The following is a 26,805-nucleotide window of genomic DNA, read 5'->3' as shown; positions in this document are numbered from 1 at the left end:
GCCCTAGTCAGAAGGATAAAGGTTGTAACAATTACAAAGAAATAAATCTGGTGTGGGTGCTCATTCACTGCTGTATTAGAGCCAGTTTTGACCACATATGCTCAATCAACTGGGAAATTAGTTTATGTGCCAATTACTGAGTTTCCAAAATCACAGAATATTAATTATGGAGACCAGAGTATTCTCACTTATTCCAGAAAAAGGAGGACGGATTGAGACATCCGGGTTTTACTTCCACTCAAAGCAATGGTAGTAAGGAGGATGGATTGAGACTTCTGGGTTTTACTTGCACGGAAAGCAATGGAAGTAAAACCCGGATGTCTCAATCTGTCCTCCTTTTTCTGGAGCCATATGGTAACTCTATGGACCCAGTGGGAACATCCTCAATCTCATTAGCCTAGGAGACATATTACCTGTAAGAAGAGCAATGGTGTACCCCACTAGCTTGTGAAAGGTGAGATTGTTGTCCAGCTGTTTCCTCATGGTGCGGCCGCAACACTAGAAAGGAAAAAGGGAATAGCTATTGCATAAGCTGACAGATAAGGAATTCACCTCGTTCAGTCAACCCCTTCGTCAGACAGAATTCAAGTTTCTTTATTTTTGATATACCGTTTATCATACAGGAATCTAAACGGTTTAAATAAAATGAAATGCATATATAAAAATTAAAAAAATTTTTTTTGAAACTTATCTACACTAAGAAAATGGGGAATATTTCTGCATATACATATATGATACATTAGGAGAGAATGGGAGGGAGAGATAAAATAAAAATAAAGAGGAAAATGGGAAAGGGAAGTACAGTGCTCCCCCGGTCATTCGCAGTCGGTGATTCACGGTCCAAGTCATTCGTGGTATTTTCCGACCGCGAATGACCGGGCAGGAAAGGGTAGCCGGAGAGGCAGGAGAGAGCAGCCGAAGCACCGGCGAGTGAAGGAAATCACTTGTGGTATGCTCCGACCGCCTCTTCCTGCACTAAAGTCGGGCCTCACCAAACAAGAGCTGATTTGACAAGCAGCTCCTGATTGGTGAGGCCCGACTTTAGTGCAGGAAGAGGCGGTCGGAGCATAACGCGAGTGATTTCCTTCACTTGCCGGCGCTCCGGCTGCTCAGTCCTGCCTCTCCGGCTGCTCTCTCCTGTCTCCCCCCGCTAAAAACTGTATTCACATTTTTTCAGCATTCGCGGGGGTTCCTAGAACGGAACCCCCGCGAATATTGGGGAAGTACTATACAGTTAGGTTAGGGAGGTCACTTCATAAGAAGCGTTTTGTTTGTCTTAGGATTTCTGCAAAGGATGATCAATTTTCATAGATAATGGAATTTACAGGGTGAAGGCGTCTTTAAAGAGGAACGTTTTAAGTTTGGATTTATATTTATCTAAAGAGTTTTCTAAACGAAGATCAGTTGGAAGGAGCTGTGACAGAGAAGATGGATTTGCAAGTGGCGTCGTAAAAGAGTACTCATATTAGAGGGATGGTGAACATGTTTTGATTGCTGCAAAATGCACATGGAATTAAAAGTTTATCAATGAAAACTGGTCGATAGGAATTTTTTGTTTCGAATGCCACTCGCTCCACATGTTCACTGAAGCCTAACAAGCCTCACCGTCCTACAATATGAATATAACTCACCGAGCAAGTGCCACGGAGGAAGGAGAGTAGATTCCGGCAAACTGGCAGCAGGATCAGCAGGCAGTTGAAGTTCAGGCAGGCGGCAGAAGCACGAGCCCAAGCCAGGCTCGACTGCAGGAAGAACAGAAAGAAGATTCTGAGTTTAGCAGCAGCTTAGAGGGAGAACAGAAGCCTCACGTTAACAACATAAGACTTGGAGTGCAGGACCTTCTGGTTTTAGAAGGTCTAGTTTTTAGGAACGTGTAAATTAATAGGAATGTTGTTGGTAAATGAAAATGAGCAGAATCCCCCTCCCCCCCAACACTTAGATCCTGTTCCTGGGCAGTGACTCCTAAGAGAACCTTGCATCGTGTAGTTATAGTTTGGGATCTTCTTTCCCACATGCATCACTTTCTACTTGCTCACATTAAATATAATTTGCCATATTGATGCCCTGCCTAAAAACCAACTAGTTTGCTGCTACTTTTAAACCTTTGACTGTGTTCCTGATCAAAGCCTTTATGATTATAGACATAGCATTTACTACAAGATATACATTTTCTGAAGGTTCATATTTATGTATTTTGTCCGTGTGACTTAATTAGATTGTAAATTTCATAGAGAAGAGACTTCCGTATTACAGCACTATGAATGACCAGTGGTGCTTTAGAAATGCAGTAATAATTTAACTTAAATTACTTCAAAAACTTATGGTTTAAAAAGTGGATTACATTTCATAAAAATATAAAACATATACAATGCATATAATAAATCAAGTACAACATATAGTAAATACAGGTACAGTACTTCCTAAGCTACGCTGATTGACTTGTTTATACCTCGCTATCTCCTTCTTGCCTTCTCCCGACTTGCTAAGCTATATTGATTGTTTGACTTATTTGTAACTTCGCTGTCATTCTGTAGTGTCTATCTCAACCTCAGTCCTTCTACACCAGCATTCTTCAAAGCAAAAGCTTGTGGGTCAGTGGTTGTGGCCATTCATACTCTGATTCTTCCCTCTCTCCTTAAAGAATGACATGAAGATAGTTTCCCGCGGTTATCCACGGGGACGGGAATGGTGATGAATTTTGTCACCATGTCATTCTCTAATTATGATAAACATACCGAGGGCTTCAAAATAGTACCTGGTGGGCCGCATGTGGTCCCCGGGCCGCAAGTTTGAGACCACTGGTCTAGATGAACAATGGTTCTGTGATGTAATTGGTCCTTGAAAACTAACGGCAAGTCATTATAGTTTTATTTTTTATGCAGTGGTTATCCTAACTTGAGCAACAAAACAATCAAGGCTTTGTTACTGTTTAGATATTCTTATCTCTGCGATCTTGGATTTTCAGCGCTGACAGAAATTAAATGGAAAAAAAAAAAAGAGAATGACTGCAGATGGTGGATGATGAATGCATGTTTGCTTGTCGACTATTGCGCCGTGTTTTGAGCTAATTTGCACTCAAAACAAGTTCATTCATTGCATTGATTAGCAGTTCTATTCTATCTACTTTACCACCCCCCTTTTACAAAACTGTGCAAGAGGATTTAAATGCTGGCCAGCACATTGAATGCTCTGTGTTGCTCTGGTGGTCATAGAATTGCATTCAGCGAGTCAGCCGGCACAAAAAAACCTCTTGCATGGTTTAGTATCTTAAAAACTTTAAAGAACTCTTAAATTTAATTTTTTGTTAGGTTAGCAATTTTATAATTTCAGTTATAATGTGCCACAAAAAACATTTGCTCCATTTAGTATGCCAGAGCTAAAAAATATTTGAGAGACACTGATTTAGAGGTTTGCATCCTCTATGTAGAATCCGTACCCTAGGTACTAAGATGTATCAGTGGGTTGAGGGTAAAGGTCAATTGTGCAGTTTTGAGAAGTGGGAAAGGGTGAGATAGTGTGTGGGACAGCGAGCTCCCTCTCTTGACTCTTTGTTAACGATTCAATTGATGCTATTCTTCCTACTTGTAAACTAGATCCCCTTATGTAGTTCTCCTTTGTTTATTCCTTCTATATATTTTTTTTTTTTATTGCAAACTGCTTTGATCTGCTGTGATTAGTGGTGCTGCATATCACATAAAGGTGGAATGCAAAATGTGAATTCTGGGGAAGCATTCCTTTTGTTCTCTAGCATGAAACTGCCCCAGAAAGGAAAGGGAATGGGACTTCATATACCGCCTTTCTGTGGTTACAATCGAAGCAATTTACACGATATCTACAGGAACTTAGGGCTGGATTCTCTAAACGGCAAAGCAGTGGCCACTTAGGTGCCGATCGCATGTCAATCACGTGATTTTACCGTTTAGAAAATAGCAGCCATGTTGAAAGTAGGCGCGAGAAATGTAGGCCAGGGTTTCACAGGCCTACATGTCTAGCCCCTACTTTCAATGAGAATCATGTCCATAGAAACACCTACATCCACTTTTGGCATAAACCACGCCTACTTTAGATGTTAGCACCTCTATGGACGGGAGTTGGACGCCATTGTTTTATAAATTAGATTTTAATTGGTTTTAAATGATGTGGTCAATTACCGCACCGTTTACCACCAATTAAATAAGGCAGTGGTAGGGCGCCTACCGCTGCCTAATTTAAGGCGCACTATAGAGAATTTGGGTCTTATTGAGTACCTGGGGCAATGGTGGGTCAAGTGACTTGCCCAGAGTCACAAGGAGCTTCAGTGGGAATTGAACCCAGTTCCCTAGGTTCTCCGGCCATTGAACTAACCATTACTTCTTCAGAAAGCTGGGAAAATCCCAGTTACTGTATGCTTGGAAGGTCAGTGATAGAGACTTGCACTTCCATACTCACCCCCAGGATCTCCCTGGTGTAGGCATATTTCTTGTCTCTCTCATACAATAAGAAAGCATTGACAAACAAGAAGATATTCAGCCCCAACCAGGCTGCCTGGGAAGAAACAGAGGGAGTATAACATAGATAAGTCAGTGGCGAAAACTAGGCTGGCAAAAATACATTTTTAAGTGAAATTGAATGCTGTAGTTATTTAAAATAGAAAACAATACAACAGTGTTTAGAAAGGTGACGACAGTTTAGCAAATGTTACCACTGAACTGGCATTCTTCCTCCCCTAATTCCACTATCTTGGAATTCTTCGAACCTGACACTACCAGATCCGCCCAAAAACTTAAACTATCTTTCCCCTTGTTAAAAGGCGTCATTTATGCTGATAAATTAGGGAAATCCCTTTTCGTCAAATTCACTGAGCTTTGGAATAACCTTCCTGCCCCACTGTGGAATCTAGTCTCATTCCAATTATTCCGAAAGCATCTGAAAACCTGGCTTTTCTCTAAAATGTAAAGTTATCTATCCTCTTTATAACTTCTAATTTCTTATTATGTCTTTCCCTCATTTATTGAATTACCTGTAAACCGTGCCGACCTCTATCTTTATGGAGAGGATGCGGTATACAAACTTAAGGTTTAGTTTAGTTTAGCTTTGTAATATCCTAGGAAATAAATTCTAGCATTGGCCAAACTCATGCAACCTTTCGTCCAAACAACTCAGTAACTCCAGCATGCTCTGTGGTGGCCAACAAGGAATGAATGTAACCTGATTTTATTAATATTCAACACGCCTCGCCACTTCTTTAAATGTATTACTTGCCTTTCCATTCAAATGTACATGCTAGTTATCTATTTATATGCACCTATAGTTTAAGTTGTTCCTCAGGCAACAGAGGGTAAAGCAATTTGTCCAAGATGTATCAGCACATGGGATTTGAACCCTGGCTTTCCCACCACTAGGCTACTTCTGTAAACAAGCTTAAAGAACTTCTTAAGAGGTGAACACAAGAATAAAAATCCAACAGAACTGCAGTGATAAGTCGAATAGCAAACAAAGGAAAAAACTGCAGGAGTGATGTACAAGATGCCAAGTCTTTAATCAAATGTTAGCTTTATGCGCTGATCCACCTTATTTTCACATTTCATGGTCTTTCGGCCCATATGGCATTATTCTCCACTCTGGGATGCATATTTTCTAAGTGTATCCACATTTTACACATTTTTCACTTGACTGATTAGCATTCATTAATTACACTCCAATATTAATAATAATAATAACTTTATTTTTGTATACCGCAATACCACAAAACAGTTCAGAGCGGTTTACAAGAGAAGAGACTGTACATATGCAACGAGGATACAGAGAGTTAGCTATCAAGTGTATAGTATAACCAATAGCAATTACAAAATGATCCAATAACAGTTACAAGGGGGTGCAGAAAGAGGAAAGGAAAAACCGGGGGAGATGAGGTAAAAAGGTGAGAAGGGAGAGGAAGGGAAGGAATAATACTGTAAAACTGTTTCACCACAATTATACATTGGCTCATCATGTCACACACTTCTGCTATCACCACTCACATTTCCTTTATTAACGCATACATATCTCTCTGACACATCCACATTTTTACACTAGGACCTCTGAGGAAGGAGTGTTTCTTCGAAACACAGACCTTGTTGGGTACCGGTTCATCAACTTTCTTGGACCATAATTTGGATACAAACTGTTTTATGTTCATATCTATGCACGTTGATTAAAGACTTGGCTTCTTAAGAGGTGCCCATAACCTTTGCTTTCCAGTTTTCCCTTTGGTCATACAAGGGCATTTCTACCATGTGCCAAACTGCTAGTAACTTTTCTATGGAGATATGGAGTCCCTCAATTTGCTGCCAAAGATCTTCCTCTCACCACCAGGGGTTTATATATCATCAAGCTAATACTCGTAATACATTAAAACACTGGGGTTTCATGCGCATTCTGCTGAGGAATGTAGATGCCTAGTTCAGGCAGTCACTAGTTTCCCGTAAGCCAACAGCTGAGCTGATGATTGTTTAGCTGAGTTTACATAGCAGACTGTCCATCGCTCAGTGCAACAAAGCTATATACAAAAATCCATAGAGTCTATAAAATAAAAGAAGAGGTAACAGGACAGCTGGCATGAAACAGAGAACATGGTTCATGATCCCTATGAATCCATAGGTCTGGAGGTCAGCAGGGAAGGCTGAGGGAATAGAGGGGAACCATGAGCAGGTGAGGTGTGGGGGTGAGAGAGAATGGGGGGGGGGCAAGAAGGCAGGAGTGTGTTAGCCCCAGGGTGGGCAGGGGGCCTATAGCATCTGGTAAATTTTCAACAAATGTCAGTTAGTACATAAAATAACGGGGGGAGTATAGCCAAAGCCAGAGAGAATTCTGTGGTCTTTGTCCCATATGCGGCAAGAAGGATCAGGAGCAATTTTGCGTATTTTATATCACAATCAAATCATCTGAGTACTGATCTTACCGATCTCGAGGGGGGGGGGGGGTGAGAGGGGAAGACATCTTATACCAGAACTTAGCAAGTAAAACAAATAACTACTGGTTTGTTGCCTTCAGAATGAATGTGACTTTTGGGTAGACTGGATTGACCACGCAGGTCTTTTATCTGCTGTCATTTACTATGTTACTATGTAATCAAATTCTAGAAAAAAATGTTATGGTAAAAGTACTGAAGAAAAGTAGCAGGCCATTCTATAGGTAGACTCTCAGACGATGTTTATGATTTTATGTTCACCAAAGCCTTGGGTATGCAAATCTCCATTCAGAACCATAGCCTGCAAGCAATCTTATAAATGTTAATTCTGGGCATGAAGCAAATTTGCAGAAATTTGCAATGTCATATTGCTCATTAGATGCCTTTCCCTCATATCTGATGATGAAGGCACCACCTGAGTATTTTACTTTTTTTAATTGGTTGGAGATGTTTGAAATAGGGAAATTTTCAGTAAAGAAAAGGAATACAATACTCACCCCTATTAAAAAAAAAGCCCTTCCCTTCGATTGAATGCTATATCTAATTATAGACCAGTGGCTTCCATTCCACTATTAGTTAAGATTATCCAGTCTGGTGGCAGTAAATTAATCAATTGTTTGAAACAACATAACATCTTACGTAAGTCTTGGGTTTTAGGAGTTGGATACAGACACTACTGGTCACCTGAGATTAGACAAGAAACTAGCATAGGAAAGAGGGTTCTCTTGATACAATTTGATATGACTATACAGTATATAAGCAGTATTTCAAATTTTAATAAACTTGGAAACTTGGAACTTTGATATGTCCAGTGCATTTTATTTAGTAGACCTTGACATCTTGTTGTTGATTTTAGATCATTACAGCATCAAAGGAGCTGTACTAGAATAGTTTAGAGGTTCCCAAACAAATAGAACATATCAGGGAAAATGAAAGGCAAATTGTCATCTGCTTGGAACTCTGGGTATGGGTTCTACAAGGTTCCACTGATCAACCAAAAAAGATGGTCAGGGGTATCATTATAGAACAGGTCAACGCAATCACAAACATCTCACCTCAGAAACCTGCTTGATATTCAGGAATAAACCTTAACCAAGTCTTACAAGGTTGCATGTTTCTATCATCGATCCTAAAAAAACTCACTGTTATCACTTTTTAAATTAAATTTACTACATGCAATTCACACAGCCGTGTAGCCAACAGCACAAGCAGAGAGAGCCATGGTTAATCACAAAAATAGCGTAGCAGCCCAAAAGAACCCTTGATAAAGCTGATATTGACGGTGAAATGGGTCCCGTTGGGCCATGCCTGTTTACAACCACAAAGATAAGTGTGGACTGTTCTACTGAGCAAGTTATATTGCTGTAAGCCTGAAGCAAGATTTAAAAAAAAAAAAAAAAGTTTGCATGGAGTGGATTCCATGTATTAAAATAAAATTTTAAAAAAAGTGATAATAGTGAGAGGTTTTTTTAGGATCGATGATAGAAACATGGAATCTTGTAAGACTTGCCCCCTCTTTTACAAAACTGCGATAGCAGTTTCTAGCACGGGGAGCTGTGCTGAATGGCCCGTGCTGCTCCCAATGCTCATAGGAACTCAATTCCCCATTTTTATTTGAGTCAAAAATGTAATTGGTAGAGTATCAACAGGCAAAGATAAATTAGGATTAATTTCTCTTGAGTTCAAACTCAACTGATTTCTTTTTGGTTATTGAATAAGGGGACACAGAGCTCTCTTTTTCTCAGATAAAATAACAAATTCACTCAAACTTCTACCAAAAGCAAAGATAGAACAGAGATATAGGACTGTGCTCTCAGTCATGCAAGGAGTTGATTTGTTTTGTGATATTCTCATGGTGATAGAAACACTGCGGCAATATCCTCCAAGGCCCTTTCATTGCTCTGCTCCTAAAAAGAGCACTACTTCTGACAATCCTTGAAAGGGATGGGGGAACTAGGCCTAGCTGAACTTCTGAGGCCAAAGGCAACTGCAGCTTTATTACTGTGCAGGTATCTGCTCCTTCAAGGGTCGGGGGAAACAACAAAAATCTCCAATGCCAACAAGTTCACGAGTGGCTCAGGCAGCCTTCCGAGGCAACTATGGTTCAGTGGTGGTTCTGAATGCCAGGCACTCCAAGGTTTGCCTATTTCTGTGTCTGGAATATAAAGAGCTAGCGCGGTTTCGTAGAAGAGGGGGTAATTGTACAAACATTGGTCTTAGCCCATGTTGATTATTGTAACATCATTTATATAGTCTGTAAAGAATCTATTTTGAAAAAATATTTCATTTTATTACACATTGTGACTCAACTGATCTTTAAAGTCTCAAAATTTGAGAGGGCCACCCCCAATACTAAGATTACACTGATTGCTGGTTGAATTGCATATAAATGATGTTCTTTAGTTTTCTTAATATTACATGGTTGCTGTCCTAGTTACATGTTCTCATGAAGGAGAGGCATCAGAACATAAGAATAACCTTACTAGGTCAGACCAATGGTCCATCAAGCCCAGTAGCCCGTTCTCACAGTGGCCAATCCAGGTCACTAGTATCTGGCCAAAACCCAAGGTGTAGCTATATTCCATGCTACCAATACAGGGAAAACAATGGCTTTCCCTGTGTCTTTCTCAATAACAGACTATGGACTTTTCCTCCAGGAACTTGTCCAAACCTTTCTTAAAACCAGCTATGTTATCTGCTCTTACCACATCCTCTGGCAACGCGTTCCAGAGCTTAACTATTCTCTGAGTGAAAAAAATTTTCCTCCTATTGGTTTTAAAAGTATTTCCCTGTCACTTCATCGACTGTCCCCCTAGTCTTTGTAATTTTTGACGGAGTGAAAAATCGATCCACTTGCTCCCGTTCTACTCCATTCAAGATTTTGTAGACTTCAATCCTATCTCCTCTCAGCTGTTTCTTTTCCAAGCTGAAGAGCCCTGTTTTAGTCTTGCCTCATACGAGAGGAGTTCCATCCCCCTTTGCTGCTCCTTGTGACCCTGGGCAAGCCACTCAATCCTCCATTCCCCCAGGTACTTTAGATAGATTGTGAGCTCCCCAGAACAGATATGGAAAATGCTTGAGTACCTGATTATAAACTGTTTAGATAACTTTGATAAGTATACCTAAAGAAAGAAGAAACTACTAGTCTGCCAGAAGGAAATTCAAGATCAAAAGCTAGGGAATTTTTAATTTTGTATTACCCCAGTCCCAGGAAGACTGTATACAAGAAAATATTTTCAGGAATGTGTTTTTATAAGGTTCTGAATAGATGGAATGATTTGCCTAGCACAATGAATTATAGTATATTCTGGAGACAGTTGAAAACACACCTGTTTAAGTGATATGTAAATACTAAATACAGTAATTCAACTTCCTGGGAATGCCCGGTTTCTTAATTTGTTAATCACACTGAACTCAAGAGGAAAGTGTGGGATTCAAATGTCATAATGTAATGTAATAACTGGGTAAGGAAGAGATCATTAGATGACTTACTGGAAATAAGATCAATCTCAGGCTATAACATAGTCAGGGATGTCACCTGGGTTCAATGGCTGCTAGAGACTGATGGATGGATGAATGGTTAACCTTATACATAAGTTATAAAGAAGAATAAACTATATAATCTTACTAGCAAAGCCTAATATACAGAGAGAGTATAACCAGAAAACAGGCTAAGCACTTTAGTAATTATATCACTAGAGAATGCACAAGTTTCAAATAGTGGAGAAAAAAGACCTCAAATATCTTACTCCAACAAATCCCAACTTCAGAACCCCCACACAAATTTGGCCAGTAGAAGGGATGCCAACTCTCTCCTGCCAGAATGCCCAAACCCTCACCCAAAAAGTAAGCCAGGCAGAAGGGATGCCTGCTCCCTCCTGCCCTGGAACCCCCCAAAGTAAGCCAGGCAGGTGCAATGCCCACTCCCTTCTGCCCTAAAATCACCCCCGAAACAAGTTAGGCAGGAGGGATGCCAACTCCCTCCTGTCAACACCCCCTGAACTCGAACCCCCAACACCCCCTCAAGGCTCAGGTCCTGCACCCCTAATTCTACCTCCAACCCTCCAACCCCCATACCTTTCAGTTGAATGTCCAGCCGGAAGGATGCTCACACCCTCCCTTAGGAGGGGTCTTAGGCACCTGGGCCAACCAGAGACCTCCTTCCCAGTGCATCCTGGGATGCACTGGGAGTGGCCTAAGACTGTTCTAAATATTTTGTGAAGAGATTACAGACAGTGCAGAACACTGCTATAAGATTGACTTTTTCTCTATAAATTTGATAAAATTACACTGGTCGCTGGTTCACTTCAAGCTTTGTGTCCTGACATTTAAAATCCAATATGGCTTGGCCCCTCATTATTTAGTGGATCTGGCTACTTTGTTACTGGGTAGGATAGGCCATTCTTCTCGCAATTTATTTCATATCCAATTTATATCTGTAACATCAGTTAAATTGTTTAGTCAGCAGCGTGCCAGATTTTAAGAAAAGATGGGATTGGCATGGGGGATCTCTTCATGGAGGTAGTTAGGGGGTGGGTCATTAGTGGGCAGACTAGATGGGCCGTGGCCCTTTTCTGCCGTCATTTTTTATGTTTCTATAAGATCAGAAAGTAATAACATACCATTTCGGAAGCTTTAAAAACTTTTTTTTAATTTAAGAAACTTGTATTATTGCATTACTATAATTTCCTAGAAGATTGCTTCTTTTATAGATGATACTGTGTTGATTGTAGTTTGTTTATGTTTAACTGGGTCTATTTCTGAGTAGATCATAGTCTTTATTGTAATCTGCAGTGATCCCTGTTAGGTAATTGTGGAACCGAAATTCTAATGTAATGATTTCAGAAAGAAGAGATTGAGATTAAGGCCCTCTTTTACTAAGAAATTCAATGTGAGTCGGAGCAATAGAAAACTCTGTCATGGTTTAGTCTTGGTCACTGTAAGATAAAAGTAGAACGTGAACCTAAAAACTATGGGCTCCTTTAACGAAGGTGCACTAGGGGCTTAAGGCGTGGAATAGCGTGCGCTAGCCGCTACCGCCTCCTTTTGAGCAGGTGGTAGATTTTCGGCTATCCGGTGCATGCGATAAAACTGCTAGCACACCTTCGTAAAAGAAGCCCTATGTTCTGCATTTCCCAGCCTGGGGTGCTGAAGCCCTCACTGAGCTTCCAGCCCCTGAAATAAGACAAAGCCACCTTCTCCTAGCTGGGGATCTCGAGATCTGGTCTTTATGGTCAGAAGTAGGGAGCAGACTGACCTGAACTAAGATCAGTGCCCTTGGTCCACATTAAGTAGGGTTAGATTTGGCTGGTAGTTGGACGGGGCACAACCAGGTTACCAGCAGCCTAGGGAAACCACCAACGATCCAAAATCAGCAGAAGAAAAACTCTAGCCATAATACATATTTTTCCTCACAGCAAATGAGCTTTAACATAGATCTAAGGAAAGTGATACATGATGATTCAGTTAAAATCATTTTGAAAGCATTTTGTCAGCTTTTCTACACTAATCTAAAAGGGAGACGATTTCTTTTTAAAGGTGACTAAAACTGTACTTTGGAACTAATATTTCATGTACCACAATTTTGTCCTGTGTGGATTTTCCATCATAGAATGTAAGATTTATTTTATTTATTTATTTTTAAACATTTATATTCCGCTTTTGGCCAAAGCGGCTCACAATTCAACATGCATAATCTTTAAAGCGCACAAGTCTCATAATTCTTCCAGCAAACAAGAGTAAAAACAATAAAAGAGGTACCCCGCCCGAAGATGTACATATTATACTGGATCAAGTCCAGCATCTTGACTCCAACAAGCCCAGTCTGGTTCACAAGTATCTGGCAGGATCCCATGAGCAGGTCCATTCCATATTGCTTATTTCCAGAGATAAGTGGTATTTTTTCCCCCCAAATCTACCCGGCTAATAACAGTTTGTAGATTTTTCCTTCAGGAAATTGTCTAAACTCTTTGTAGATCCAGCTATCATCCAGCAACAAATTCCATAACTTGAATATACTGTATACAGTATACTTTCTTCCAGTTTGTTTTATATGTGCTATTATTTTCCTGGCGTGTTCCAAAACTGTTACTATTTCTTTAAAAAACCCCATAAGAATAGCCATATTGGGTCAGACCAATGGTCCATATAACTTACTATCCTGCTTCCAGCAGTGGTCAATCCAGGTCACAAGTACCTGACAGAAACCCAAATAGTATCAACATTCTATGCTACTGATCGACTACTACTATTAATTATTTCTAGAGCACTACCAGATGTGTGCAGAGCTGTACAGAGTCCCAAAGGAGACAATCCCTACTCAAAAGAGCTTACAAGGTTAGGGGGGATGACAAATGGCTTCCCCCCATGTTTATTTTATTTTTATTTTATTTCTTCCATTTGTTAGTCGCACATACCTATACAAGCTCTAGGCGACGTTACAGAGGAAGGGGTTAGATGAGGGTAGGGAGGACTTTGGAAGGTTGGAAGGAGTAGAGAGAGGGAATAGAAGTAGAAGGGAGGAACCGTTAAACAATAGAATTCTGGGGAAATTTAAATGATAAAATAAAAACAAAGCGGTAAAAACAGGGAATGAAAATAAAAATAATTCATAAACTGGAAAAAAAAAATTGAAAAATAAAATCAAAACAGTGTCTTCACTGCTTAGGCTGCCAATTTCCCAAGACAGCTACATGACAGGCAGGTCTCAAAGCAGCCGAAGGCAAGCAACCCAAGACTGGAGAAGAAGTCCACAGAGGCAGGCAACAGGCTACGGAGGAAAGAGGGACCCAGCAGTCAGCTATCCTTGACAGGGCTGTTTATCTCAGCTAAAGTGCCAAATATGAGTTTCACATGACTCAGCAGCCTAGCGAGAAGCAAGTTCTTATAAGTTGACCTGTATTGTCATAGCTAGAGTAGAGCTGCTCTCCCTCTGTCTGACCTCACATTTCTTCTCAAGCACATTATTCCTAATAATTATTTTAGTTTAATAGCCTTTCCTATTCAACTATTTATTGTGGTTAAAGCTTATTTTAGAAATCAAATAAGTAAACAAGATTGCTTACCAGCACCACAGCTGAAAACCAGTGATTCACCAACCAGTTTCCCATGAGGGTATTTGGAAAGTACTTGCAACCCCACTCAGGCTCTCTTCTGTCTTAAAGTGTCCTGGCTTTCTTGCCTGGCTCCGGGCAGTACGTTGCTCTTATTGAGGCAGCTCCTTGTGCACTTCTCTGTCTGTCCTGTATGGATGTGTCAATATGTTTCTCTCTTTCTTCACCTGTTTTATATAACCTGTGAGGTGTTCTCACCCTGACCTCCATCCCATCACTGCAGCTGGATAGGTGAATTCCCTCATGATTTTCAGGAAATGAATTCCTTCCAGCACCACAGTGCCTTGGGTCTTTTCTTAATCATTTACATTTCTTCAGGTACATTCTTATGCCAACAGAGCCTCAAAAGGAGAGGCTCTAGCCAGACAGAGGTGAATTAAGCCAAAAGTGAGAATTTTCAAAGAAATCTAGCCATTTTAAAACAGATTCATTTGCTTAGATTACTCTTTCTGAAAACTGTATTCCTCAGCTCAGCTAAACATAGAATAACATAAATCTTCATTTGTTTCCCGCAATACCTTCCAGTTTGATGTGGGTAACAAGATAAGAGAACTGTACAATGACAGTGAATTACAATGCAATACAATATCATACCATATCAGTAAACCAGAAGATACAAAGTAGAAACAAGGACCATAAAATCATTCCCCCTAAAAATTAACATATAGGTTTTTAACATTTTTCTGCAATGTGAATAGGAAATAGAAGATCTGATTAGAGGCAAGAATTCCATTTGCCAACATACAGCCTGATAAGAGAGCGTTAGTTCCAAATACTTTTTATATAAACAGCCTCTAACTGATGGAAATGCAAAAAAATGTCGAGGATTGCAACATAACACTTGATGTGACAAGGAAGGAGGTGAGTACAGGGAGGTGTGTAAGACAGTGTTTGTGTGGAAAAGAATGGTAAAAGCAAGGCTGCCAACTGGATCCAGAGTTGCAGGACAGAGATCATCCAGTCCTGGATTTATCCTGTTGCATGAAGGGACTTGTAGTTCCCTAAGAAAAGCAAGACTACAAGTCTCAGCATGAACCTAAACTCAGGACAACAGTCCATTACACTTGTCATCAGTTCTTCCAGTCCTTTGTCAAAGAGCATTTGCCCCTTAAAAGGGAGTCTGCTCAAAGTAGCTTTAGATGTTGAATCTCCTGCCTGTTCCAGAGCATTCTGAAGGCGGAATTGTATAAGCTGAGACTTTACTCATAACTCTGAGCATATCACAGATAGCATCAGCCACATAATCCACCCCCGCCAGATGTAGCATTTTGTGGCAGGCTCACATCACAAAGGATACTACGGCCACTGCCTTAAGGCCTAAAACCAGCACCTCAAATTGTTCTTTGAAGACCAAATCCACTCTGTGATCCTGTATAGCGTAGAAACATGATGTCAGATAAAGGCCAAATGGCCCATTCAGTCTGCCCATCCGCAGTAACCATTATCTCTTCCTCTCTCTAAGAGATCCCACGTGCCCATCCCAGGCTTTCTTAAATTCAGTCACAGTCTCTGTCTCCACCACCTCTTCCGGAAGACTGTTCTACGTATTTACCGCCCTTTCTGTAAAAACATATTTCCTTAGATTACTCCTGAGCCTATCACTTCTTAACTTCATCCTATGCCCTCTCATCCCAGAGTTCCTTTCAACTGAAAATAACTTGACTCATGCACATTTACATCATGTAGGTATTTAAACGTCTCTATCCTATCTCCCCTCTCCTCCACAGTATACAGATTGAGATCTTTAAGTCTGTTCCCATATGACTTAATATGAAGACCATGCACCATTTTAGTAGCCTTCTTCTGGTCTGATGCCATCCTTTTAATATCTTTTTGAAAGTGTGGCCTCCAGAATTGTACACAATATTCTAAATGAGGTCTCACCAGTCTTATACAGGGGCATCAATACCTCCTTTTCCCTAATGGCCATACCTCTCCCTATGCACCCTAGCATCCTTCTAGCTTTCGCCGTCACCTTTTCAACCTGTTCGGCCACCTTAAGATCATCACATACAATCACACCCAATACCCTATTGCAGATTTTGGTATCATCTGCAAAGAGGCAAACTTTACCAGGCAGCCCTTCATCAATATCACTTACAAAAATATTAGAAAGGATAGGTCCAAGAACCAAAACTGAGGGTACTCAAATTATTTATTATACACCTTTGCAGAAGTGTCAATGGTAGGCAGATTAATTTGTAGGTTAGCATGCATTAAATCAAAAACATAGCAGGACATATCAGTAGCTATGAGCTCTAGATAAGATTGGTGCTGGTTGAACACAGTTTTTGTATATGTTTTGATCAGTTAATTGAATGTTATAATGTTAATGGATATATTTGTTACAGAGCAGAACTACAGTGTGGAGGATTTTTCCACGTTTCCCTCTTTTCAGTATGTCTTACAGTGCTCCTTGATTGGTTTTATACAAACTGAAGGGGTAGGAGCAGCTGCCTGGGAAGGCGACGGAGTTCAAAGATGATTGACAGCATTCTGAAAGCAACTTGCGGGTTCAGATGCATAACCCTAGTGTTCAGGACTAGTAGACACATTTACAAGAAAGAAGATTATTGTGGTAAGAACCTAATCTTTCTTTTCTCTCACTATGCACCCCAAGCATCCTACTAGCTTTTGTTGTTATCTTTTCAACCTGTTTGGCCACCTTAAGATCATCACATACGATCATACCCAATATCCTATTGCAGATTTTGGTATCATCTGCAAAGAGGCAAACTTTACTAGGCAGCCCTTCAGCAATATCACACACAAAAATATTAAAAAAGACAGGTCCAAGAAACAAAACTGAGGGCGCTCAAATTACACCTGTGCAGAAGAGTCAATGGTGTCAGATTAATTTGTAGGTTAGCATGTATTAAATCAAAGACATACTATGGGGACCTTTTACTACAACTTAATACATGTTAACGGAATTAACACACACTAAATGCTAAGACATTCATAGGTATAATATGAGCTTTTTAATATTTAACATGCACTAATTCCATCAGCCCATTCTAAGCTTTAGTTAAAGGGCCTCTATGAAAACAAATGCATTTTAACAAATGCACAACCCTAGCCTTTGTTTGTCATAATGATGTCTAAAATGCCATTCCTGAAATGTCAAACATCCACTACAATAGCGCTGAACTTACTATTTATCTTTTCTTGCAATGCTAATACTCCTCTATGGTATTAGCATTACAGGCTATGTATATGAAAAGATAAAAAGTAAGTTCAGCGCTATTGTAGTGGATGTTTGATATTTTATTTAATCTAGAAGAAAATAAGATTGAATAAAGGGAAGAAGGCTCAGTTCCTGAAATGTATCATCTCAAGTACATCCTTGCTTTGCTAATGCCTAGAGCTAGCTCTGGATACAATTCAAGACAGAGACATACATAATAGGAAAAAAGAGATAGCAACTGTGGTAAGAACCAGCAGGAATAACATACAAATATTTTACTTCTTTTCTAAAAACTTTCAGATTAGAATAGATGCAAATGTGCCAAATTCTGGTTATTAGTAACTGAAGAAATACAAGGAGACCTTAAAGTTTTGAAGGGGATGTTTTCAGATTCAGAAAAAGGATATACGGCAGGACTTTCCTTAATATTTGTTGGTTATTGTACAGATACTTAGGTCTTTGGTGGGTTAAGCGAGCTATGCTGATGCATGAAGAAGGACATTGTACTACTCGAAAGGGTCCAGAGAAAAGCGACTAAAATGTTAAGGGGCTGGAGGAGTTGATGTACAGTGAGAGATTAGAGAAACTAGGCCTCTTCTGAGACTGAGAGGGGACATGATCGAAACATTCAAGATAATGAAGGGAATAGACTTAGTAGATAAAGACAGGTTGTTTATCCTCTCCAAGGTAGAGAGAACGAGAGGGCACTCTCTAAAGTTAAAAGGGGATAGATTCCGTACAAACGTAAGGAAGTTCTTCTTCACCCAGAGAGTGGTAGAAATCTGAAACACTCTTCTGGAAGCTGTTATAGGGGAAAACACCCTCCAGGGATTAAAGACAAAGTTAGACAAGTTCCTGCTGAACCAGAACATATGCAGGTAAGGCTAGACTCAATTAGAGCATTGGCCTTTAACCTAAGGGCCGCTGCGGTAGCAGACTGCTGGGCACGATGGACCACTGGTCTGATCCAGCAGTGGCAATTCTTATGTTCTTATGTCTAATTTGTTGTTTTTGGTGAACAGCAGTTTTATATTACCACTTGAGTAGCTCATCATATTTTATCTGTGACCCGGCATTTGGCATGTTGTGATTCCTGATGTAGGTAGGCACTGCTGCCGCAACATGGCCGTGTTGAGTCTATTGAGTTCAATTTTCTTAATGAGTATGTCCTTTGTAGAGGGATGTACACTGCTTTTCATAAAGACGGTTTGCTACTGGATTGGTTCTTCATCATCTAGTAATTTGCCTCATTCTCTCTTATAGTCTTCCATGTGAGGACTATATCCTTCTGTTGGTGGTTGACTAGAATTATCAGTATTCAACAAAGAAGTTCAATGAGGCTTATTAGAGTGAGCAGGCCCATACCTCAGCAGTGATTCAGACATCAGGTTTGAGACGTGTTTGAAAAACAAAAGGAAAAACTAAGGAGACGATGTAGAAAGTGTCAAGCTACTTTATTAAAATTAATAAAATATAGCGATTTCAATAGTGGTTCTCATGTGTGGAAATGTGGAACCCGATGTGGGCCGTGTTTCAGAGAAACACTCCTTCGTCAGGGGTCCAAATGCGAAAGTCACAATTGAGAGAATTGTGAGGACCGTAGGTATCAAGGAAAAAGTACAACAAATCGATGGGCAGAAAGCTTAAACTGATATTGATATCCATTTTCAATCAGCAGCACATATGCAGTGATTAAGTGATAGGTTCTCCTATAGGGCTTCGCCCCTGGGAGGATTACATTTTTCTGAGCATTTGTGAGATTGAAATCAATCTTCGAAGTACAGCATTTGATATTTTCATCTAAATATTATGGACACATGACATGATTATTACATTGCCTATTTTTTTCATGTGTCTTATTTGAATTAGTTTACCCGAATTTTGTCTTTTGACTGCATAAATACAAGGACCTTTAAATGAGAATGCTGGCTCTTGATTAGTACATGACGTAAATTTAAGGTTCTCATTTTAGTACACAAAGCATATCTCTCTGATTCATTGACTTATTTTGATTGAGCTACTGCCTCTGCACCCAAAGGTTGTGAGATCAAATCCCGGTGCTGCTCCTTGTGAACCTGGGCAAGTCAGTTACCGTATTTCCCCATGTATAGGCCATCTCTTTGTATAGACCACAGGAAACACCGATGTAGGTTTTAAAGCTGTTAGATAGGCCACCCTCTTAGATAAGCCGTGACGGTGGGGTCCCCCCCCCCTTAGATAAGCCGTGGCGCTGGGGTCCTCCCCCCACCCCCCCCCCGTACCTTTTAAAATAGCTCTCTAGCTCTGGACCGCCTCGAGCTTCCTCACTGGATGGCTGTCGACTGTCTCCTCCAATGTCACGGCCAGTGGTGCAGGGCAGGAGCAATCTTTTGGGCATATTTCCTGGCCCCGCACCACTTCTTGAAGGACTGGTGCAGTGGGTGTTTCCGACCCTGCTCTCTTGCACCTGCCTGATCTCCTATCCCTTAATCCAAAGCTTCTCAATTCTGGTCCTCAAGGTCCACAGGCAGGCTGGGTTTTCAGGATATCCACAATGAATATGCACAAGAGAGATTTGAATAAGGAGGCAATACATGCAGATTTCTCTCATGCATATTTATTTTGAATATTCAGAAAATCTGGCCTGCTTGTGGACATCAGGTAGCCCTCCCTTATTCTCTTAAGCGGAAACAGGAAGTTGCTTCAGAACGAAGGCTTCCAGGGCAGGCCGACGGCAGTGGAATCATATTGCTTAAACTGCAGGCTGGCAGTTGCCTAAAGTTTGGAAATTGCAGTACTGGAAGATGTACGTGGGTGTAGGGATAGTCTGACGGGAGAGCCATATTTATTTCCAGAATGGAGACTGGACTGGAGAGAGTCCAAAACTCGGACAAATTCTCTCCAGTCCAGGAAACCGTCTGGACACCCAGACAGTTCTCTAAAAAGAGGACATGTATGGGTAAATCCAGATGTCTAGTATGTAACCCTACGTTTGTTTTACCTGTAGAATACAAGAGGCACTTGAATCTGAGATACCTCTGCAGACCTCTTTTTCAGAAAGAAACATCAGCCTTAACAGCTGCAATTTATAAGATTTTCTAGATTCTGCACAATTATTGCTTTAAATCTAATATTTGGTTTCAGAGAATGTAATCAAGATTATGCCTTCTATGGTGCCATCTAATGGATGTGAGCTCACATAGCAAGTCAGTCTGAATAATCTTTTGTAATCTTCCCCAACTCTGGACACTGATTTCCTCACAGTCGTGTGCAGTAATTTTATCAAGTATTTTTCATACCCATGGGAAAAGATTCTTGCATAGGTAATATTTATGTGAAAAGGAGAATATGGCTGCTTTTATATAATCAGTACATAGGCATGTTAGGGGCCGATTCCAAGGGGAGCTGTGACAGAGCTGAAACATACACAAACATTTATACCGTCTTTGGAGCTGATGTACATTTTGTGCATGAAATTAGTAGGCTTATGTTGCTTTCATAAAATACTTAAAAAAAAAAAAGAAAAACCCACATCTTCAACTTACATACCAACTTTATAGCTAATAGGACTTTACAGAAGCTTTATAGGAAAAATGAAGGACCTCTAGGGTCCAGTTAAACTAAATTTATACAGCTGGCATATTTAATGTGTGTGGGTTTTTTGTATGTATAAGTTTTGATTTTGTCTTGGTTTCAGCATCTTGTAAAATTATTCCATCATGTCTTTTAAATATTGCATATTGGATTGGATTGGATTTATTATATTGTTGTTTGCTGCTCCTTCTGCCTGTATTCATTATCCATGTCTTCTCCTCTTACTCTGGTGTCTGTCCTTTTCCCCAGTGGTAATTTTCCAAAGAGAAAACCATGACCACAAGGGCAAAGTTCAGAAAGTTTCAGCTTGGCAACAAAAGGTTTGCAGTCAGTGAACTGATCATGACTTGTATTCTTTGCTGCTTCTGTTCTTACCCTGCTGCAGGTAAAATTCTTTTCTATTATAATCACAGAGCAAAATTCAGTGAACAGAGAACAGCAGAGTACAAAGAATTGTTGCTGGAATTAGGAGATGACAAACTGGGCAATTGCCCTGGGCCTCCATGCCACAAGGGGTCCCAAGCCTGCTTCATTCTGAAGGAGGCATAGCTTTGCAGGCTGGCTTTGAGGCCCTCTTTCCAGTTTCTCTCCTGAACTTCTGCATGTCTAGCATTGGTCTTCCAAAGAGTGACCTCACTTCCAGACAGGCAGCACATGGAGAGAAGTGATGGTCACAATGCCTATAGCTATAGCAGGCTCTATGCCTTTTTGTCCAGTGGATAATCTATCTAGTGAGAAGTGATGCAATCAAAGAAATTCTAAACCTGTCTAGGCCAGGAAATTCAACAGTGAATACCTTTCCAGTAATGTAGCTATGGATTGGTAATACTGGAAAACCAGGAAGTTAGAGCCAAATTACTCAGACTGTAAGTATGTTTATTCTAGGAGGTAATGGGGTTATTTTAGAAACCCAGAGATAAAGAAAGCCATGGATCCTCCACCCAACTACCTTTACCCAGACCTTCCCTGATGCTCCTTCATGTTCCTTGAATACTGTATATTTAATCTGCTCTACATTAACAGCACAGCAAAATATTGCATTGCCTGGAAGTGCTTCTAAAGTTTGTTGAATTCTTGTTGATCCCTGGGCCAAGCTGGAAGATATGAAGAAACATAGATGTAGATCCAAGATAGAGCTGTGAAGCAGCATTCAATTGGTGGAGCTGGGAATATTTCTTTCAGTAATTCATCCTTCAGGAGCTCCACTCATGCTGGCCCTTCCAAAAGCCACCTAATCTGAAACAAAAACTCATGAAAAACAAACTCTTCACACAAGCTCACATAGAAGCACATGTCCCTGCAATATAACAAGCTATAAACTGTGCCAACACATTTTACAGGACCTCACAGTCACCCACAAAGGAAAACATAAGGGAATCTTTCATATGCTCATCTTCTAATGTGGCATATATTATTCAATGCAAAAAATGTAAAGATGGGTGATATATTGAAGAATCAAGCCATATGCTAAAGACTAAGATCAATTTACACAAATGTCATATTAAAAAATTGCAGTGCCAACCAGGATATCACCTCTGTCAAATAACACTTCAGAACACTGCATCAATGATTTTATGGTAAAAATACTAAAAGGAAATTTTAAGACAATCCAGGAACATAAAACCTTTGATAAAACATTTTGACACCCACCAGAAAGGACTTAACAAAGACCTTGGTTTTCTATCACATTACAAACCATGAATTTATACTGCTTTGTCATCTTCTTATCACCCATCAGGGTGCATTTGATTTAAATCAATTTAAATCACTAGTCAGAAAGACTTATCCATAGTAACATAGTAGATAATGGCAGATAAAGACCCGAATGGTCCGTCCAGTCTGCCCAACCTGATTCAATTTAAATTTTTTTATTTTTTCTTCTTAGCTATTTCTGGGCAAGAATCCAAAGCTTTATCCGGTACTGTGCTTGGGTTCCAACTGCCGAAATCTCTGTTAAGACTTATTCCAGCCCATCTAGACCCTCCCAGCCATTGAAGCCCTCCCCAGCCCATCCTCCACCAAATGGCCATATACATACACAGACCGTGCAAGTCTGCCCAGTACTGGCCTTAGTTCAATATTTAATATTATTTTCAGATTCTAAATCCTCTGTGTTCATCCCACGCTTCTTTGAACTCAGTCACAGTTTTACTCTCCACCACCTCTCTCCCGAGCGCATTCCAGGCATCCACTACCCTCTCCGTAAAGTAGAATTTCCTAACAGTGCCCCTGAATCTACCACCCCTCAACCTCAAATTATGTCCTCTGGTTTTACCATTTTCCTTTCTCTGAAAAAGATTTTGTTCTACGTTAATACCCTTCAAGTATTTGAACGTCTGAATCATATCTCTCCTGTCTCTCCTTTCCTCTAGGGTATACATATTCAGGGCTTCCAGTTTCTCCTCATATGTCTTCTGGCGCAAGCCTCCTATCATTTTCGTCGCCCTCCTCTGGACCACCTCAAGTCTTCTTACGTCCTTCGCCAGATCCTTTGGGTTAATGATAAATTCCCCTAAACAAAAAAGTCAGTGATATTTTTGATACTATTTCTGCTTATTAAGTATTACTCATTGTATTTACTGACACTCAATACTGCCCATGAAAGGAATATTTGCTTGTTTCAATTCTTTATTTTTCATAACAACTGTATCAAAATGATGGTAACATGCAGTAATAATAACAAATATATTTTTAGTCAAATCCTCAAGGCAGTCTTTAAGAAATATGATGAAATCAAAACATTTACCAACCTGAAGATCCAGCCTTTTCAAACATGTTCCTTTTGTCTTCTTCAACAAAGCACTTCTCATGATGTTATTTCATTCGCGCCACCAGGCCTTGCATTTCTTTGTTGCAGTATTTGCATTTTGAATGCCTTACCTATAGGTAGAGGAACTTCATTAAAATATTCCCAAACTGGATTCTTTTATGGCCATAAGTTTTCTCTCCTAAGAAGAGAATAATATGATAAACCTCAGGATATACACACTCAGATTCTAAGACTTGTGGAGTATTCTGCTCAAAAGGTTTCACTTTCATTTATACTGCTTTCCCCTCTCTCCTCACTCTTAGATCCTTGTGTAGATATGTAAACTTAGCACTTAAGAGGTAAGGGGTAGATTTTGTGTACAGTATATCGATTTGCAAAGAATAATGAGGTTAAGGTCTTTTTTTCTACTTTGTATATTTTATAACATTTTTGCTGTGAAGAAGAGAGAATGTGATCACTGCAAACACAAATTTACAATTTTGAGAAATGCAAAACCAAGCATCTGTGATAATATTTTTTAGATAGAAAGATTGCTTGTGACATTATAAATGGATTAATGGAATTCATTTACCAAAAACTTTAAATATTGCATGAATATACAGCCCTATGCTACATAATTAAAAACTACTCCTTATTTCATGATGAATAACTTCTGAACTATATATATCTTAAAATAGAAAACTATCTATAGATTGCTTTTGAGGAAAAATATTTTTATTAAAAAAATTTCAATTTAAATCATAAAGGTCCAATTTAAAATTTTAAAATCATTGATTTTCATCCACCCTTTCACCCATCCATATCTCTCCGTCTCTTACCCAACCAGCCCTCCTTTTTTCTCACCTGACCCACCCCTCCCTTTTCCTGTGATACTGCCATTGAAATGCTTTTATGTTTCACTTATATTGATATTTGTCAATATTTGCCTATTTCTGATCTGAAGAAGAATGGTTACCTTCGAAAGCTAATCAAAAAAATGCATTGTCAGTTCAATAAAAAAATGTATTACCCTATTTCCTATATATTTTTGTTTTATTTCTGTATATTACCCTCAAAAGGGGGAAATTTGCAGATACTGTTGCTGATTACAGATATTGCTTTAACAGTATTGAAGTTAGAATTCTTGAAATCGTAGAAGTAGGCCAAAAGTACAGCATTAGTCAATTCTTGTGTAAGGTGAAGTTGAAGTCATGAATTGGGCCTTGTACCAAGGTACAGCAATATTTCCCAAACCACTCATAGCTAAACATAGAAAAACTGCAAGGTTTGTGGCCAAGAGTTACTACTAGGTTATGCTCATATCATAGAAATAGCACCCCAGAAAATACCCTACAAACCACTTCAAATTTCTAGTATTAACCTCTAGACAGTAGGGCAATGGTTCCCAAAACTTTCCCAGAAAATCCCAAGCCAGTTGGGTTTCAGATCATCTGCAATATATATGAAATAGATTTCCGTGCACTGTCACTACTGCATGTAAATTTATCTTGTAAATATTCATTGTGGAAATCCTGAAAGCCCAGCTAGCTGGAGATCACCTAAAATAGGTTTGGGAATCATTGCCCTGGCCTAAGGCGGTACTTTTCAACCTTTTTTATGCTGTGGCACACTTGTGAGTTTGTTGAATCTTTGTGGTGCACAAAACCTAATTCTGTATGATCATCAGCGCTACAAGAGAATGGGAGTGATACTTTTTACATTACATTAGAGACTTCTATTCTGCCTGTACCTTGCAGTTCTAAGCGGATTACAATTGAAGATGGCTGGACATTTCCAGGAAGTTACAAATTTTAAGGAAAGATACATAGAGATGCTAGAATAAGAGATAGGGTTAGATACAAAGTGGAGGCTAAGAGGGTAAGTTTAAGGAAGGGGGACATTTGAGGAAACTTGTAGGGAGGGAGGAGATTAGGGTTGGTTATATGGTGGAGTATGCAGGGGGGGATGTTATGGAGGAGGGGGATAAGCGGACAAGATAGTTTCTTTGAATAACAGAGTTTTGATTTCTTTTCGAAAAGATTTAAAGTCGCATGCGGTAGTCAACAGAATAGAGATGGAGGGGTCTAGTTTTGCCGCCTGCGTTGCTAGGAGGCTATCATACATCTTCTTGCGATGAATACCCTTGAGTGGTGGGTAGGAGAATAGGATCTGTGTTCTCCTTAGTCTGGGTGTGAAGTTTCGGTTTAGGCGGTTGTTCAGGTAGGTGGGCGCAATTCCATTTATTGCCTTGAATAATAAACAGTAGAATTTGAATTGAATTCGGGCTCGTATTGGTAGCCAATGTGAATCTAGGAAGGCATTGGTGATATGGTCAAATTTTCCAAGAGAATAGATCAATCTAAGGGCTGTATTTTGGATGGTCTGTAGCTGCTTTATCAAGTTTAAGGGGCATGGTAAGTAGAGGATGTTGCAATAGTCCACTAGTCCTAGGACAAGGGATTGGACTATGATCTTATAGTGGTCTTTGTCAAAGAATTTTCTGATTTTATGCAGGTTGCGCATGGTGAAAAAAGCTTTTTGGGTGATTTTGTTGATTTGGACTTGCATTATACAGCATCTGTCTATCGATACTCCAAGGATTTTTAGGGATGGCTGTATGGTGTATTTGGTAGTGTTTACCTCAAATTCTGTTATGGACGGGGTTTTATCCTTTTCAAGTAGTAGAAATTTTGTTTTCTCCGAGTTCAGCTTCAGTTTATGGTCTAACATCCATTTTTCCACTGCTTCCAGTGTTATTTTTAGGTTGCCTAATGAGGTGGGGTCTTGGGTATCGAAGGGGAGGAATATGGTTATATCATCCGCATAGATACATAGTAGATGACGGCAGATAAAGACCAGAATGGTCCATCCAGTCTGCCCAAGATATAACGTTTAGGGTGTCTAGAGTGGTACCGAGGGAGAATATGAAGAGGTTGAAGAGCATGGGGGGAGGGCCTCATTCTACTGGTTTCAGTCAGATTCCTGAAAATATGGGGCCAGCAGCTCTTATCAGATTGCAGAGCTCCATGCATTCAAATATGAAACTGAAGCCAGAAGAGGATATATACAGGTAAGAAGTGGAAGAAAAGAAAAAATGGAGGGTAAGGTTATTACATTTCTATTAAGTAAACCTGAGCTACTTGTTCTCTATAGTTAAGGTTACCAGATTTTACAACAATAAAATCCGGACATGTGGCCCCGCCCTAGCACTGCCCAGTTCCACCATGCCCAACCCTGTTCAGCCCAAGTCACACGC

The 26,805-nt window shown here is 39.9% G+C and overlaps 1 protein-coding gene across 2 annotated transcripts in view; it reads right to left on the bottom strand.

The window, feature by feature from the left end:
* NOX1 (NADPH oxidase 1) overlaps positions 1 to 14,226 on the bottom strand; it is a 52,199-nt gene extending 37,973 nt beyond the window's left edge. For both annotated transcript variants that reach the window (XM_033943940.1, XM_033943941.1), the window contains exons 1-4: positions 13,993 to 14,226; positions 4,429 to 4,524; positions 1,632 to 1,742; positions 414 to 498 (exon numbers count right to left, since the gene is read on the bottom strand). In XM_033943940.1, coding sequence (XP_033799831.1) covers positions 414 to 498; positions 1,632 to 1,742; positions 4,429 to 4,524; positions 13,993 to 14,037 — 337 coding nt within the window. In that variant the 5' untranslated portion in view covers positions 14,038 to 14,226. The remainder of the gene's footprint in view (positions 1 to 413; positions 499 to 1,631; positions 1,743 to 4,428; positions 4,525 to 13,992) is intronic.
* Positions 14,227 to 26,805: the final 12,579 nt, after the last annotated feature.

The sequence above is a fragment of the Geotrypetes seraphini genome, chromosome 5 (genome assembly GCF_902459505.1).
Source record: "Geotrypetes seraphini chromosome 5, aGeoSer1.1, whole genome shotgun sequence".
NCBI lineage: Eukaryota > Metazoa > Chordata > Amphibia > Gymnophiona > Dermophiidae > Geotrypetes > Geotrypetes seraphini.
This window is presented reverse-complemented; position numbering and strand designations above follow the sequence as displayed.